This window comes from Platichthys flesus, chromosome 21 (assembly GCF_949316205.1).
Source record: "Platichthys flesus chromosome 21, fPlaFle2.1, whole genome shotgun sequence".
NCBI classification, from domain to species: domain Eukaryota; kingdom Metazoa; phylum Chordata; class Actinopteri; order Pleuronectiformes; family Pleuronectidae; genus Platichthys; species Platichthys flesus.
The window spans coordinates 11,178,872-11,196,870 of NC_084965.1; the positions used below are offsets into that span (position 1 = coordinate 11,178,872).

A 17,999-nucleotide genomic window follows, 5' to 3' on the forward strand; every position below is an offset into this window, starting at 1 on the left:
ACTTAGACCACAGCTCATATATAGATTAAACATGCTTGAATTTAAAATGTCAACATTCATTCATATATGATTTTTTGGGGCATTTAAAAAAAGAAATGTAACCTTGAAATCAATACCCCTCCAAACTTTAAACAATCCAACACATAATAAATGGCTAATAAAAAAAGCTTTTATTGTAGGTAATGTAGCAATTCATTATGTAGTATTGTGTTATTAACAGTATTTAGTTATTTTATCCGGTATTTATTTAATTTGATTTAGTTTTGTTGGGGCTGAACAGCCTTTTAGACACCACAGGTTTATGAATGCAGAGGTAGATGTAAACCAGCACAGGAGGTTTTATATTTTGAAACTCATATTGAAGAAATAACTGCAAAGCCTAAAATAAAATTAAGTTTCTTTTCTCAAGAAGCATTTCTGCATGACTGCATGTTGTATTGATTTAAATCCATCTCGACCGTACACCAACTCCCCTCTTTGATGTTTATGCCAAAGACGCCAGCATCTTCCGTGTTCCGGCATATCAACTTTTATGTAATTCACACTTAACTTATGTCAATGCTTTTGATTTCAAATAATGCAGTATTTCTTTGTGTAATTTCTGTCATTGATGCTGCTGCGTCCGTGCAGATGCTGCTGCAGGATTTCCAGATGTCCTCTCCTGTTGTTTTCCCCTCTAAAGTTTTGCGGAATACTATGTGCTCATAAATTTCTTAAGTATCACGAAAGCAACAAGTTGTGCATTTCCACTGACATCTTTGGAATTATCCAGCTGGAGTGAAAAAGGGTTTCCTACAACTTGTTCCACAATGTCTGTTCCCATTTGATCTACCCTGCGGCACAGAGTCAATTGACAAAGGGTCAAGCCCTCCTGGTATGGGGGAGACTCAAGTTATATTAGGATAACGAAATTGAATAACCTACTGAATATCAAATTCAGTTCATGAACTTACTTATATTTTATTGAATATTTATTGAGTAACAATTTTTAAAGGATTTTTGAATGGTCACAATTTTTTTAATATTTTTTTTTTTAAATCTCACGTACCCCCATCTGAGAACCACTGCCATACACAATGTAAAACTATGTTAAGTGAGGTTTTATATATTTTTATTTTTATTAAAAAGGCTAAAATGATAAATGTCTGCTATACATAAATTATTGTACTTCTTTGTGTTATTTTTACTGTATTGCAATTCATTCAATGAACAACCACAACATTAGTTTATATATAATTCATATTTATTCATATTTTCTTATATATTCTCTTAAGCAAATAAATGCAGGAAAATAAAAATCTCTCTCTCTCTCTCTGACACTCTCACACTCTCACACTCTCACACTCTCACACTCTCACACTCTCACACTCAGTTCTCATGCAGACTCCGCTACTGCGACCATCTTAGTGTTTTCACAGTTGTCATCTTTTTCTTCCGGTAGAGGATCGTAGGGCCGTCGATACAGCAGCCGTGTTACCAAGGTGATGATGAACATCTCCAGGATCAACAGCTGCTGACTCATCACTGTGGAGCAGGAAGCACAGCAGGTCAAAGTGGTGACGAGGGGAACACAATCAAAAAGAGGACTTTAAGGATGGATGGACTCATTTTTGATCAAACAGATGAACAAATGGATGGAGGGACTGATTGGGTGGATGGAGGTTGACTCACTGTATCCTCTGGCTGGCGCAGAGAAAGGAGGTGCACAGGCGATGGTTCCATTCATGGCCAAGATGTTGATGATGGCTGACTGCAACTGGCTCAGGACCAGCACCAGCTACACACACACACACACACACACACACACACACACACACACACACACACACACACACACACACACACACACACACACACACACACACACACACACACACACACACACACACACACACACACACACACACACACACACACACACACACACACACACACACACACACACACACACACACACACACACACACACAGTTAACCCTGACAAACAAAAGGCTGCTGGAAAATCTTGTGAACACTTATGAAAGCCCTATAGCCTGACATGTTATTAGAAAGAGTGTTTACATACAGCCAGGCATATATACTGAGGAGTACACGCAGACACTGTCCGTCGTGAAGTGTGCAAACAGCTGTTTGTGTGCACACATGCTTCTCCTGGGCCTTACCTGGTACATGGCGTACTTGGGGATGATCTTGAGCGTCCGCAGGGTAGTTCTCAGGTGCATGAAAAGGATCGCTACGGGCCACAGGGCTGTGATCGTCAAGATGCCCACGAATGGGTTGATCCAAATGGCGGCTCCGGTGATCTCCAACTGAGAATGGAGTCAGGCGCGCACACAATCACACAGTTATCCGACTGTCTCATTGACTTCAGAGAACATTGCACTGACTTGCATTGGTTTCCTAGAGAATTATTCTAACCTTAACCATACTTACTACTGTGATGGAAATCTGGAGATACAAGAGGCTAGAAACAACAAAGTTATCTACGTGTATTTAATAAGGGGCTTTCTGCAGAAAGGATCAACACAGGGAAACCACAAGGGTCTCAGAGTGAGGATGAAGAACAGTCAAAAACACAGATCTTATATAGGAGGATTTAGGGCTGTCCTTCTGAACCAATCCAGGAAGGAGACATGGGTGGGGGAAGGAGAGGAATCTAAACATTAGCAGCTGATTCACATGTGTTTCCTTAGGTAGATAAGAAGACATACACTATTTCCTTTGATGGGTAATTAAGTAACAAATGGTCTCACCGTATTTCAACACTATCAGTGCCGACTATAAAACAGCTCAAGTCTTAACATTTGGTGTATGTAAATACAAGTCATAAAAGTCTCTTACAAGGCTGCAGAAACTTACTATCCAAATACAAAGTAGTTTGTTAAGCATGTTTAGTTAATTTTTCTACTACACTACTAGACTAAGTGTTACCTTAACCTCAACCCTAAACCTAACCAGAAAAACAAGTCTTCACCTCTAAGTTTTATGAATTACGTTATGGGGACTTGGATTTTTGTCCCCATTAGAAAGTAACCATAATAGGAAGTGAAGTAGATTTAGGTCCAGTAATACCTGGACCACACACTCTCCATGACATCCATTGATTTATCCATATACTGTATACTCTTCTACAAATAGGATATATGAGGATGAGATTTTATCTTTGCATTTGCACATAATACAACTGTACTGAAGGCAAATTATGAATTTAATTTTTCCTACACAAAAATGTTCAACCGGGGCAATAAAATCTAATATAGTAGATTCAGATTTGTATAGACACCAAAGATGAAAAGCTAGCAAGATAAACAATGTTTGTTTGTGATTCCTCAGTTATCTGCCAAAATAATGGGAAAATAAATACCCAAATCAATTTAGGGTTGCGGCTCAGAATTCCCACGTTATTAACTCACATTAGTCAGGTCAAAGGAGCCGTTGGTCCAGAGGACAATGGAGAGGATGGTGAAGACGGTCTTCAGGACGGCAAACTGTAAGGAGCCAAGTTTAAGCAGGAAGAGCGTGCGCCTGGAGCGGGAACAGAGGAAATTAGTTCATGGCAGCCGCTGATGACAGAACGTGGGTTTACCCTCTAAATGCATTTTAAAAAACCAAAATCAAAGTTTCAAATCATGGAAGGCCCCTTCGCCCTGAACCTGTCCTGGATTGTTACAGCAGGATGTTTTGAACACCACAGCCTTGGGCTCATCTCTGTTGGCTCGTAAACGGTTTTTGAAATGGAAAACAATGATGCCCCTCTGAGGTTCCCCATCACCTGAACCGACTGCACTAGCTCCTCAAGGATTTACACAAGGACTAGAATCACTGCCCTGCCATTGTATGCCGCTGCCAACGAGGGCAGTTTCAGTTTGCATTTGTGAGGTGTAAAAGGAGTCCCTCATTCTTAAAGACATAGTTCACTGAAAAAGGAGAATTCACTCATTCACCCGACGTTTAAACTGGAACAGGTGGATCAATAAACTGTGACACAAAGTGAGTGCAATTAGTCTTTAATCTGCCCAAGAAACATAGTGAAGTTAGTATGATATATGACCCCCCCCCCCCCCCCCCCCTCCCTTCCAACAGGTCTTGGTGACCAGGAGTGTGTTCAACTTGCTTTCACGGAACAGAAGCGTACATCTAATCTGAGGCCAACACTCGGTGGATCGCTGCGTTTACACAATCTTTCCAAACAGGCAAACAATGACATAAGCCCCGAGCCCCGGCTCCTCAAACAACAGGTGATAAGGAGCAGCAGGAGATCTGGGCTTAATTAGCAGAGCAACGTGTTTCAGCGAGCGGCCTTACAGGGATTACGCAACAACATGAGCAACACAAAACGTGCCAGCGCGAGAAACACTGTCTCCTCTCATATCTCGGTTTCTGCCTTTAAATACAAACAGTTAAAAGGAATGGTCGGGACATACTGTTTGTTTTCTTAGAAGAGTTAAGACAAGAGGTCGATGCAAACTGAGTCTCAACTCAGTCAAGTAGGTTTCTCTTGAAGATGGTCTCTGTCATTTAAGATAGTTCTCATCACATGTATGTCCATGTATTACTTATTATCGTTACTGCTCAGACTCCAAATGCTTAAGATGGCAGAGTTTGAAACCGGGATGTTTTGTTTCTGGACAGGGGGGAGGAAGTTGAAACATGTCGATTGTTATTTACAGTCCATGTTTGATGCGTATGGGACCAGAACTCTTTAAGGCTTTGTTCTGGCGGGTGTCCCTGACAAAACAGAGCTTTACTTCCATCTGATAAATAAAAATGCCTATTTCCTGCTTCACATGTTGAGGAGCTGCCATCCAGCTACAGGCAGGCTACTGCTGACAGCTGATAATGCACACCCAGGGTGTTGTAAGAAAGGATTCATTTCTCATTGTACCTGTTACGGCAGCACAAAGATACTGATCCTGAAAACCACCGTCTGTACATGTTTACCGTGTGATGTCGACGTGCGGCAGGCAGAGGCAGCAGCAGCAGCACGGCCCTGTGCTGATCTTCAGTTTGTGTTTCCCCGCCCGCCTCAGGAAAGCCTCATCGCCGCCCACCTCCTCCACCATCATGATCAGGAACTTGAACACCACGATGGCAAAGTAACTGCGGGGAAATAAAGAACGAGGGACGAGAGGTGAGGGGGTGAGGAAGAGGAGAAGACGCACACGAAGGAGGAAGATCAGCGGAGGAACATTACACAAAATATCACAAAGTATCACTGTCATGCGAGTTTCCCGTGTGATCTTTCTCCAGGGGGCTCTGCCAGTGAAATAATACACAGCGCAGCGAGAGGTGGAAGGTGAGAAAGAGAGAGAGGCAAAGGAAAGCAGACCCACCAGGCTGAGGTCATATCAGTAAACATGGTGGCTCTGGGGATCCACATCCCCACACAGGACATGGTGCCGATAACCTGAAATGAGAGAGAGAAGAAGGGGGTGAAAGCCACGTGAAGATACAACATGATCAGGACCAGCACATACACAAACTGTTTACTCTGCTCCTCCGAGTGTATTCATCTTACCGGCGCAGCTCCATTCACCCAGATGATTACACTCTTCTTATTGGACGGCACTTTCTTATAGATGTAGACACACTCCTCTAAGTAGAGCAGCATGGACAACGCCGCCATGAAGGTGAGGATGCCATACAGGACCATGCCAAAGATGTCCAAATCTGGAGGGAGGGGAGAGAAATTCACCCAAATAAGCGAAACATCTCATTTCAGCTCAACATCATGCTGCAAAAATCCAAACCAGATTCGTGAACTTTGGTTGTGCTTCTATAAAGAAAATGGGTATTTAGCTTGTTGGGACTTTTATTAAGGACTTAACATGTTTATTTACTGTTGACAAATAGTACAGCAGCTTGCTACAGGACAAGTTTTAGAAGACTTTTCACCTTCAGAAAATATTCAATGAAAGTGAAAGGAATATTCAGTTGAAATCGGATCGAGGATGCAAAGGTCCTTCTCCAGAAATTGAAGCTTGACATGGCATGGGAATGTGCGATTAAGATGCAGTAACTGTTAGAGCCTTAATAAAAACCTATAAAAATGGTTTGGCAGGTTGAATGAATTATTGCCTGATATAAAGTGGTGGCTTTAAATTTAAATGTATATTTACAATTACAAGAAAAAGTGGAATGGCTCTCAGTAAAGCTACTACATCCACCGAGGCCAAACAATCCCACGTGTGAATGTTTGTTTCCTACAGTGGAAAAATAAAAGAAAAAAATGAAGTGGTCTAATAAACAAAAATGATTTATTTGACATAAAATATAGTCAAAGAAAGTGAAAACCCTTGTGTGATGGTCTTCCCAGGCTCAGACCCCTTCCCTCTACCAAGTTTGGAAGAAATTTGTTTTGCAGTATTTACTTAATTCTACTCACAAATAAACAACATAAAACCTCCTTGGCCGGGGGAACTAGAAATTGCAATAACAGGGACATGTGGTTAAATTCAAAACTATTCGCGACATGAAACAAAACATGAGTACAAGTCAATCTTTGAAAATGTTTGACAAAGACAAATAGAAAAAGTTTCTTTGGGCCATTGGACCTTACTGGAAATAGGAGTAGTATCGTATTGTAATGGTGAGTAATGGTTATATTGACCCATCACTTTGTTGATGACCTGAGTTTCCTTGATGACATGAGTCTGCAACAATGAGGTTGTTTTGAAGTGAATGTACAGTGCAAGTGAAAACAGCAGACTGTTGCCACTGGCATGTACAGAACATGTTGATCCTCTGATACGTGTCTTCTCCTCAGGTCATGTGATAATCAAGAGCTTTGCGGTAGTAACATATACGTTTATTTCTGAATCAGCCTGGAGGACACAACAGAAGGGAAAGTCACTTATGGAATGAAAAAAGCCGTCGGTTGTGAAACAACATGAGTTGTGTTTCTGAAACGTCCTGAGTGATGAGTTATTCCTGCATGTGGGTGGGATTTTGCCAGAAGAACACTTGTGGCAACAGGGAACACGTAAATGGGAACAATCAAATCGTACAAACAGATGTCTCAGACAAAGGAATATACCCCATGACAAAGCTGCCCTTCTGCTCTACACGAGACAGGAAAGGTTGAGTCAATGGTTCCAGCCTGTTGCCCGTTATCCCCTGGTTTCCAGGTCATTTATTCTCTGGAATCCAGAAAGTCATTATCGGTAATCAGTTGATAGAAACACAAACAGTTTCATTCTTTCTTCTTGGTGGGTCCGGGCCTTTTATGCTTTCCTGTTGGTTTGACGAGAACGTTGAATCCACCTTTGTTTATGAAACTTGCCTTATAAATAGAACTGACTTGACCTTCAAAATAAATTGGCAAAGTTTCTATTAAAGGACAAACTTTAGAGACTTTGTTTAAAAAACAACAACAAAAAAGAACCTCGTCACAAATTTAACGACAAACTTGTTTACACACAGAGGCCCATGTCTCTCTGCATCCACTCGGCTCATTGAGAAGCCGTCTGTAACTCAGGTGGAGGCTGCTCTACGGTGGTCCTGAAGGTCAAAACAGGATAAGATTTCACAATCTTTAAAGCTCAGAGCATGGCGCACAAGAGAAGGGCTGGTTTGTAAAATTGTGCCAAATGTTACTCTGCGTCACTTCCAACATATGATGATGATGATGATGGTTATGATGATGGATGATCTTACCACAGAGCTGAAGTGACCTCACTCTGGCAAGCCCCTGACAGGATGAGGTTCCCCCACCCTCTAAGTCTTTATTTTCATGGTTGATCAAACATGATCAAAAGGGGGGATTGTGATGGAAATGTAACATTTTGATCATGCACAATATTATCATGTTAATTTCACCTTTGATTGATCATGATTGAATCTTATACAATGTAACCGTGATCATGCTGTATCCTGTACAACTGAATGAATCTTGGCCTGATTGCCATCGAGCATCACATCAAGTGAATGTCTTCTGTTGAAATATCCCCGAATGATTCCAAGCTTCTCTTCTATTGTTCAAAGGAACAGAAAAAGGAAATGACATTGAGCTGTCAGCAGGGAGTTTGGTTATGTGCAGTCACAAAGAGCGGCTCCACCCTTCCAGCAATAAGAAATGTGAGAGTGTTCCGTGAAATGTCTTGTCTTCGTGCTTTGACCATCAGGGCCACCGTACAGTGCACAATGTGACTTTTGAGTGTTGAAACAGTTGAGCCGACTCTAACCTGCCATCTCCCACCAACAAAGTCCATGTTTGATTAATGCAACGTGCAAACAGCAAGAGGGTGAAACCAGGTGACCCCAGGGCTGGACGACACAGTCAAGGTTAATATCAGCACACACGTTTTTTCGAGTGATAACATTAATTTTCCTGCTAAATGTCAAATTATTATTTATTTAAACTTCGAGGACTTCTGAAAGGAAGTTGTGGTTTTAAACTATTTTACAAATCTGGGGTATACATGATATACCTCCTGCATAAGGATTATATTTACATATTTTGAACATTATTAATGAAAACTATATTGTGAAAAAGTGTTTTTTTTGTGGCCAGCCCTATATATATGTATATATATATATAGAGAGAGTCAGCTAGGGCAGTCTATAATTATTAAGATGCAGGCTAATGAAATAATAAGCGATCTATTTCACCACAATTGAGAAATAATTATTTGAACAAAAAAGTGAAAGGTGCTTTGTGGATAAGCAGTAAAAGAAAAGGGCAGATTTAACCTTCATTTAAAGGGCACTCAATTGCTAAAAAGACAATCTGGCAGGGAATCATCAATATTAACAATTATCTTTTTTGATTTGTTATACTATTTTAGTTCAATAGAAAAATTATGATGTTTAGTGACATTAGGATTTAAGGCATGACAATATTACTTAGCTCAATTTCTCCTAGGTGTAAATGTCAGGCTCACAAGTGAAAAAAACAAATTAAATGGATAATCCAACATTAGTAACACCAGCACCCAAGTGACGTGGATTAATGGATTAGTTGTATTAAAAAAAGTCATTGGAACTGAGCTCTGTCTGAACATGTGGCTGTAATTTGACAGTTTATCTGGTGCTGGTCTTGAAATATAATGCTCTGCACATGTCAGCTTTGAACTGTGGCCCGGGGATAAAACAGAGGATAGAGCCAACGTTTTCTGTGCTTCATTATTTACTGTAGTGTTTGCTCGGCTGCTTCTGAAAACCCTCTTTGTATAATCACATTATCGTGGCCTCCCAAAATAAATCAGGATGGACCAAAGGGGGAAAACACAGACTCCCCAGAGGTTCCCACAGGTCCTTAAAGGAGGACAAAATAAACTTTCCGTGAATCAGTTTCACCAGTTTAGTTTTTCCTCTTTTTCCAGAGGGACCAGAGAGGAGAAGGCAGCCCACATGGGAATCGAACTGGACTCCTGCTACTCCAGTTCTGCCAAAGCGTAATCACAGCTACTCACTGACGATGATGTCGATGGCGAGAGGAGGCTTCCCCCAGCAGCTCGGGTCAATGGTTCGGTTCGTTCCATTATTCATCGCTGGAGGATGTCGACGGATTTCTCTCCACAAACAACAAGCGCAACTTGTGCCGCTGGTCTCTCTCGTATCCACGGACGCAGCGTGCGTAAAGTTGGCGGCGCGGACTCTCCTCGTCGCTCCAAGTGTCCAAATGAAGCGTCCTGAAACTTTCCATGGAGGGATATCATCAGTACCCCGCAAACAAACACTTGTTGCAGCCTCTAGACCCGCCCCGCCCCCCCACTCCATGTCGTCACCGGCTCCTGAATAAGTGACGTACAGAAGGACGGGGGATTTGCGTTTGAACTTGTTTCACTTTGATTTTTAGTGGTTTTCAGTGAAATGTCAATCTGTGAAGAACAACGGATTTATGGCAGAAATCGGGAAATGTTTTATAAAATGTTTCATCGTGTGTAAATAAAAACCTAACAGAAAACAAGGAAAGACAGGAATGTTTATTCGATTCACTTTCTGATCGTAGTTGTTATTTTTCATTTGATCTATTTATAAAATTATCATATTTGATCAAATTTAATCAAATTGTGTCCCATGTATATGTGTGTATATAAGTGTGACTTTATTTCCTTATCTCAATTATCTCAATCCAATTTACTGAGTAGGAAAAACAAAGGTTTGCTCCTGAACTCTTGTGAAGTCTAACACAGTGTTTAAACCTAATTACATAAACTTTTATATAAAGTAAATGACAAATTCATTGAATCTTGTCACTCATAAATGATCGGTTATTCTCGCCATGCGTGGGTTTTTCTTGAATACGGTTTTGTAGTGTGTTGCACACTGCTTTAATTTAATGCTCATGGTCTGTGGTTGTTTGGAAAAAGCGTGGTCGTTCATGGTATTTATTAGTTCCAGTTAACTGAGCTATAAACTGAGGCCAGTTGTGAGTGCACATGTCTGTCTTTCTCTTCTCATGTTTAAAGAGTATTTATCGGTATATTGCAAATCAGGCGGATTCTGAAGGAGCACAGCCATGGTGAGGGAATGATTTTGACCGTAAAACAAATGGGGATTCGCTTCAATCATATTTATTTACAGGATCACTTCTAGATAGTAGAGTTCAGGACAGAGGACAGTCAGTTGCATGGCTTTAGGTGTCTGAGGGCATTTCTCAGGACTGTAGCTCATTGACAAAGCCGGCACTCACATCACATGCTCCCTGCACCCATAGCAACATGTGCAGGGTCGTCGCCTTGTCAGGCATTTGCTGCTGTGGGTCCATCTGAAAAAAACAGGCCTTTACTGTGATCTAGACCATCAGTTAGATAAAAGTACACCCTAAAAAATGTGACCAATGGTTACTCAAAAAAATTGTGGCAACAAAGTGACAAGTGATATAATTGAGTAGATTTTAATTACTACAACTTTGATTAAAAAGTATTGAATAATTTAACTACATTTAAACATAAAAAATGATTTATATTTACTGAACTTCCAGTGGAAATGTATTTATATTAACTGAAAATTTGCTGTAAATTGATTTATATTTACTGAAAATCTGCTGTAAAATGTTTTACATTTACTGAATATTCGGTGGAAATTGATACATTCTTACTGATAATCTGCTGTAAATTTATTTATATTTACTTAAAATCTTCTGTAAGTTGATTAATATTTACTGAAAATCTGTTGGAAATTGATCAACATTTACTGAATATTCGGTGGAAATTGATTCATTTTTACTGAAAATCTGGTGTAAATGTATTTATATTAACTTAAAATCTGCTGTAAATTGATTAATATTTACTGAAAATCTGGTGTAAATGTATTTATATTTACTGAATAAACTGTGAAAATTTATTAATTTTTACTGAAAATCTGGTGTAAATTTATTTATATTTACTGAATATTTCGTGAATTTTTATTTATATTTACTGAATAAAATTTGTATAACCTTACTAAATATCGGGATATAAATGATTTGGATTCACTTAATATAAACTATATCAACTAATTTTAGCATATTGTTCAACACAATTACACTGGTATTCTTATTTATATCTACGTAAATTTAATTCAAGTATTAAATTGCTTCACAATACTTTAAATCAATATATTCAATAATATTGGATGTCACTTTGTTGCCATAATTTGTCTATGTCTAATCCATTCAATACCATTACTTATGATGGCACAATTTACTTCAGTAGGATCAACAGATCACCATGCATAACAAGAACAGCAGATAAAAAACATTTATTTGTGCAACTTTGCTTAAACATGTTCATTCAACATTTTTTAAGTGCAAATGCAAAAATACAATAAAATCTAGAGAAAAACATTATGCAAAACATGTATATGTACAATATGGATACAATTTATACCGCTAATCTGGGACAAGGTCTTGGATACTTTTTCACTGCAAAAATTGGACTCACTTAAAATTTCTCAGTAAAAAAATTCTAATTTGTATCCCTAGTGTTCACAGTGGACAAAGTTTAAGAACAGTTGCATGGTAAAAAACATAATGCCCCTCCCCTCAAATGAGTATGGTTGGGTAAGGACAATCTCTCAACACAGAAACTGTGGGATTTAACAAAGCCTTGAAGCAAAACATAACAAGTAACGTTAAACTTGAATAGGGACCCATTCAAATGAAAGGAGATTTGTTTTGTCAATGTCTAAACTGTTGATGTTTTGCCATTGACCTAAAAAACTTCCCTCCATTTTGAAATGGTTCCTTTTCTTCAAGTTTCTCTAGGATAAGGTCTTGGATACTTTTTTCACTGCTGAAATTGGACTCACTTAAAATTTCTCAGTAAAAATTTAAAATTTGCATCCCTAGTGTGCACAGTGGACAAAGTTTAAGAACAGTTGCATGGTAAAAAAACATAATGCCCTCCCCTCAAATGAATATGGTTGGGTAAGGACAATCCCTCAACACAGAAACTGTGGGATTTAACAAAGCCTTGAAGCAAAACATAACAAGTAACGTTAAACTTGAATAGGGACCCTTTCAAATGAAAGGAGATTTGTTTTGTCAATGTCAAAACTTTTGCTGTTTTGCCATTGACCTAACAAACTTCCCTTCATTTTGAAAGGGTCCCTCTTCTTCAAGTTTCTCTAGGATAAGGTCTTGGATACTTTTTCACTGGTAAAATTTCTCAGTAAAAAATTTCAAATTTGCATCCCTAGTGTGCACAGTGGACAAAGTTTAAGAACCGTTGCATCGTAAAAAACATAATGCCCCTCCCCTCAAATGAATATGGTTGAGTAAGGACAATCTCTCAACACAGAAACTGTAAGATTTAACAAAGCTTTGAAGCAAAACATAAAAAGAAGTTAAAAAACATTAAACTTGAAGAGGGACCCTTTCAAATGAAAGGAGAAACTGTTGATGTTTTGCCATTGACCTAACAAACTTCCCTTCATTTTTTATCTAGTAGCTTGTTCTTGAGGCTGTTCACTTTTGGGGACAGCTTTGAACAATCCAGTTCCAGGAAGAGTTTCTGGAAGGCTTCGAAACTGTACCTGAGCTCCTTAGGATAGGCAAGATTCACTGCATATGTCAGTCCAACGAGCATGGAGCAAGCCCTTGGAAAATTTGTCAGTCCAATCAGAACTGTTACGCTTTCCACCACAATTCCAACATTTTCGACACCCTCTGACGTTTTAATCTTGAAGATCTTCATCTTTTGGTCAGCAAGATCCTGCGACACACTGTCTTCATCAGCATCCTGAAAGAGCAAAAATATTGTTTCTCAGACTATACAGCCAAATGTGAATGTCCTAATTGAACATCTCCCCAAGTGCATCAAACCCTTTGGACAATAAAATCTATTGAAATGGGCTGTCAAAGCCTATTTAACCATTTATAAAAAAAAAAATCTGAGATCATGTTATTGCAAAAGTATATTGCCATCCCAGATAACTTTAAAAGGATTAAACCAGCTGACCAACAAATTATACAAATTCAATGACACCAGAGATGATGATCTGAACTGTAGATATTTGTAAATTCAATTCTAAAATGAAATCAATGGATACGCATGTTTTGATATTTATCTTATTTTACATTGACTTACAAAGGTTGGTCACATGTCAACCAATCTTTATAAAGCACTGTTAGCTCATTATTGATTCTTGAGGTCGACCACAGCAACTGAATCAACCCTGCTCCTTCTGTATCTCTATAAAGGTCTCTCTCAACTGCTTTGTGAATAGTTCTTAGGAAGAAACTCCTAGCTAGGAACGTTTAGGGCTACATTATAAAGACAATAAGTTACTGATAACTTTTTAATTCTGCCAGCTGGTGAAACAGATGGATGGGGAGGATTTAGTACTTTAAAATTCCCTAATGGAAAACAAATGTACAATGCACAATGATTACCTGCATGACTTCACAAACCTTAGTAGCTTGCAAAGAATTACTGGGAGTTACTTGTGATTGTATTTTGACCTTCCCAAGACATACAAAGGGGGAGAGATGAAATAAATAGTGATCACCATCTTTATATTTGATGTGTTCTTCAACTTACATCATACTCTTTTAAGATTTGATCTGTTGATTCCCCGAGGTAAACAATCAAACAACGAATGACAACATCTCTGGATACGTTGATGCTAGGATTGCTTGGAGCCTGAAATGACAAAAATAAACACTATTCAAGTTCATGGTTTAAGAATCATAGTCAACATTTTAGAGCTTGCTTTTTTTATGGATTAAACAAACATGACATAAAATGTTATTCAGTGAGCTTTAGATATGTTGGCAGGCAAATTGTGTCACCTTTGGACAGAGCCAGACTGTTTCCCCCCCTTTTCTGGTTTAAGCTGGTGTTGTGAACCAGATAAGATACAGGAGGGACATACAGTCTAGATGTAAACACACATATGTAGCACCTTATTTGTGAATGATCACAGCAGACCGTCTTTTCCTGACCCCCACATGAATCTAAATGGACTACAAAGAATTAGAAACAACTTTTAGATCAATGCAGCTCAATAGAGCACCACACACCTCTGACCTAATTAATCAACATATAATTGAATGTACATTTTTCCAACAATGTCAACAACAACTGATTATAAACTTGAAAAATTCAGTATCTAATAAAGTTGCCGTTGATTGTATACTTCAAAAGGTATGCAGTTATTTAATATTCTTATTGTAGAGAATCCCAGACAAACATTTCCTCCTGTAGATTTAAGTAATAAGCAAATGAAACCAGCAGTTTAATCTCAAAATGCCTAAAATAGAATATCAGCAAATATTATACTAATTGAAGGATACCTTGAGTAGAATAGCCTGCAACCTCAACCCCATGGTTCCTCCCTTGGACTGGAAGAGGTTCAGAAGCTTGGGAGTATATTCATCCAGCTTGGACATGAACTTTGATTCCAGGTGCACCCTTGTGATTCTTTGAAACTCGTCCTCAATCTAGAAGACAAATTATGAAACCAGCTTTAAAGCCTAAAATATTACAAGTGTACATATTATTCTTCAACATTTTTAAAAGCAAGAAGCCACCTAACACAAAACATACATTTTGTATGTAAGAGCTAAATATGCAAAACCAACAGACCTTGGGGCTAGCTTGCTTTCCTCAGCACGGCGCTGAAACTTGGCATGCATCTGGGGGAGTAACGTGTATTCAACGGGACAGGCTCCCTATCTCTCGCACGCCCACTCACACAGCAGAAACCTCCGGTGAAGGGAGCTACGTGGCTAATGAAATGTGTGCGTTAGCTTAGCTTCCCGGCCAACTATTTCTCAAACTCCGCAGAAACTAAATAAAATTCACCAAGCCCGCCTGTACTGTTTCATTAACCACCCACACTGACGTCGGGTATTGTTGAACCCTTAGTTCGCCGACTTAGATGCGAAAATAGTCCTTGGTTTTTCACACTGGCCTGCTCTACCGAGGCGAGCTAATGTTAATTAGCATCAGCTAGCTTCTCACTCATTCATTTAAATGCCAATATATAATGACAAGAATACCACTGGGATCAAATATAACTAGCAGAAAACACAAGGCAAGCCAGCAACAGTATTTACACATTAAGCAGCAGCAGGTAACAGCAGCTAACTTATCATGTTACACTATTTTAATTTTAAACTTAAATTATGAGTCTGAAGTATATAAGTTAGCATGCTGGCTAAACCTCCATATAGAGTGATACATCACTTACCTCAGATGCAGATGAAAGAGGCTGAGCTGAGTTGAAGCCAAGTGGTCAAAATGCCAGCAGCCAATCAGAGTTCTCCTGTCGAAGGTGTCGAATCAGATCCATCAGACCAGGTGCTCCAACACACACTGAATCATGTGCTCACCTCTCTCTCTCTCTCATGCTCCTCTGATGTTTTTAATCACTCAAACTTAGAACTGATCTCAAACAAAGAAAGTAAACATCAGTCCTGTTCTTTTCCTAATAAATTGTGATAAGTGATGGTGTATATTGTACAAGTATGAAGTAAGCGCAGGTGAGAGGGGGAGTGAGGAGGGAACACACTCCGACAGAGACTCTGACGCAGACAGAAGTGGCATCGATGCAGAGTCGTCCACGAAATTCACACAATGACAAGTACGCCTGCATAGGTCACGTGTCCCCAGCCTCATGACTCTTGAAATGTGTACATAACTTTTCATAAGAAATCTTACGAACCGTTTCATTAGACCATGTTGCACCTCTACATGTTTGATAACTCAATACCGCAAAACAATTTTTAACTGCTGCAGCAACTTGGTTACACATCACAAATAATTGAAAAGAAAACGGCAGTCCCTGTAATATGCGGCAGATCACAACTGATGTGGCTCAAAATGCCTTTGGCGGAAGTGTAACATTATTAAAACCTAAGGCCTTACAATGAGTAAAATTGATCAAATATCTGGAACTTTTGACTTTCCTAAAAATTACAATTAAATTCTACTAAGCAATTCAGAGCTGATTTTACTCTGTCACAAATGAGTAAAATTCAATTAATAAAAAAATCTTATTTGTTGAATTCAGCTCACTTTGATTCAAAACTGCACAAAGTCATTTTTATTATATAAAGGTTACTATTATTTATTTATTAAATATTAATTAACCCCAGTCCCACTTTTTAGAGTGTAGGAGAAAGTTTCTCTCTCTCTCTCTCTCTCTCTCTCTCTCTCTCTCTCTCTCTCTCTCTCTCTCTCTCTCTCTCACTATCCTCTACCTTAACCAGTTTTGATCCTTTTTATCACTTTTGAAAAACTGCTAAGACTTTCTTGAATGTCCGTGAATTCAATTTTGCATATAAACATCAGCCTCACATCCAGGTTCTCCGTGCCCATCAGTTCAGAGAAGCCTTTAGTAGTTTATATTGCCTTAAGACATCAGCTTTTCTTTGGCTCTGAGATTAAACCTCTTTATCCCTGGGCTGCATGTTCAGACGCATTCAAGGTATGATTAATGGAAGTGGCAATGAAAGCCCGGGACGCACACACGTCTGGTCACACAACTCGACACGCAGCCCAATGTTGGCGTGACGAAATGATGAGAAGGCATGATATTTATGTGTCATGCAAAGTTACACTCTGTCGTGTGTGTTGTACCAGATACAAGATGCGCAGTATGATCCATCTGACCTCATATGACCACTGATTCATTCTAATCAAGTCTGAGCAATCTGTGGGCAGATGATTCTGGTTTACTTTAAGCCACTCCTTAATGATTCTGTTTCAGAGGCTGCACACTCTTGTTCCGACGGGCCTGAGTTTGTTAAACTGACGGGAATGTTCCATCCAAAAAAAAAAAAAAACAACAGCGTGAGCAAGATGTCCACAGGAACACTCCTCCCAAAGTGATATCAATAAAATCAGAGTTACAAACAAAGAGTGTAAGCTGACAACTCTGCAGACTGTGAAAGCAGCTGTGTTGTGTTTCTGATTCTCAGCCGTGCAACAGACATTCAGGATTAAGGTCATCCAGATGTTGCAGCTGTCTATTGATCATCTCCTGATCACATCATCCTCTGACGTGTAGATACATTACTTCCTGCCGAAGTTCAATATTGACAGTGTCGGTTGATCCTGATGTCACTTTCCCACATCTCCTTTTAATGGTTAGCGTTGCCTTTAACGAATAAATCATTCAAAGTCTCGACTGAAGGCTGCTGCAGCCTTGGGTAGGAAAGTCACTATTTACTCTCCTTCAGAAACTGACACTGAGGTCATTAACATGAGAGTTTGTAGCTTCGATGTACATGGACACACACACACGGACACACACACGGACAGACACACACACACACACACACACACACACACACACACACACAGGTTTTTGGTAGCTAGTCATTTTGCATTGACTTCCATTCATTGTGGACGGCCTAACAAACACCTTGTCCTTTATTTTAACCATGACCAGTTTAACCATGATACAATTTACACATCTTACCACCGAGCTTTACTTGGAGATCAGAAATGTGTTTTTTCCTCCTTAGTACCAGCCTTCAGTCCCAATGAGGTCTACTGGTCCTGAAAAGATCAGTATTTGTGCAGGTTAAGGTCTCGTAGAGGCAAGAAAAACAAGTTAACACA

General features: G+C 39.3%; 1 protein-coding gene and 1 long non-coding RNA gene across 2 annotated transcripts; one reads left to right on the forward strand and one right to left on the reverse strand.

Annotated features, from left to right (window-relative positions):
• Positions 1-1,221: 1,221 nt before the first annotated feature.
• On the reverse strand, positions 1,222-9,656 carry slc51a (solute carrier family 51 member A). Its single transcript, XM_062379472.1, has 8 exons — positions 9,414-9,656; positions 5,519-5,670; positions 5,334-5,407; positions 4,942-5,100; positions 3,414-3,525; positions 2,163-2,309; positions 1,672-1,777; positions 1,222-1,524 (listed from the first exon to the last, which is right to left on the reverse strand). Exons 1-8 carry the CDS (start codon positions 9,487-9,489, stop codon positions 1,376-1,378), a joined length of 975 nt encoding a protein of 324 aa, XP_062235456.1. The 5' UTR covers positions 9,490-9,656; the 3' UTR covers positions 1,222-1,375.
• LOC133932682 (uncharacterized) lies at positions 8,022-9,623 on the forward strand. Its single transcript, XR_009911974.1, has 2 exons — positions 8,022-8,283; positions 9,324-9,623. It is a non-coding gene; the product is annotated as an uncharacterized LOC133932682 (long non-coding RNA).
• Positions 9,657-17,999: the final 8,343 nt, after the last annotated feature.

Excerpts from the sequence above, each read along its gene's own strand:
- slc51a (XM_062379472.1), bottom strand. The coding sequence starts at position 9,489 with ATGAATAATGGAACGAACCGAACCATTGACCCGAGCTGCTGGGGGAAG. Across the intron at positions 5,101-5,333 it reads ACTGATATGACCTCAGCCTG|TTACTTTGCCATCGTGGTGT; the intron begins GTGGGTCTGCTT and ends ATTTCCCCGCAG. Across the intron at positions 1,778-2,162 it reads CCAAGTACGCCATGTACCAG|CTGGTGCTGGTCCTGAGCCA; the intron begins GTAAGGCCCAGG and ends GTGTGTGTGTAG.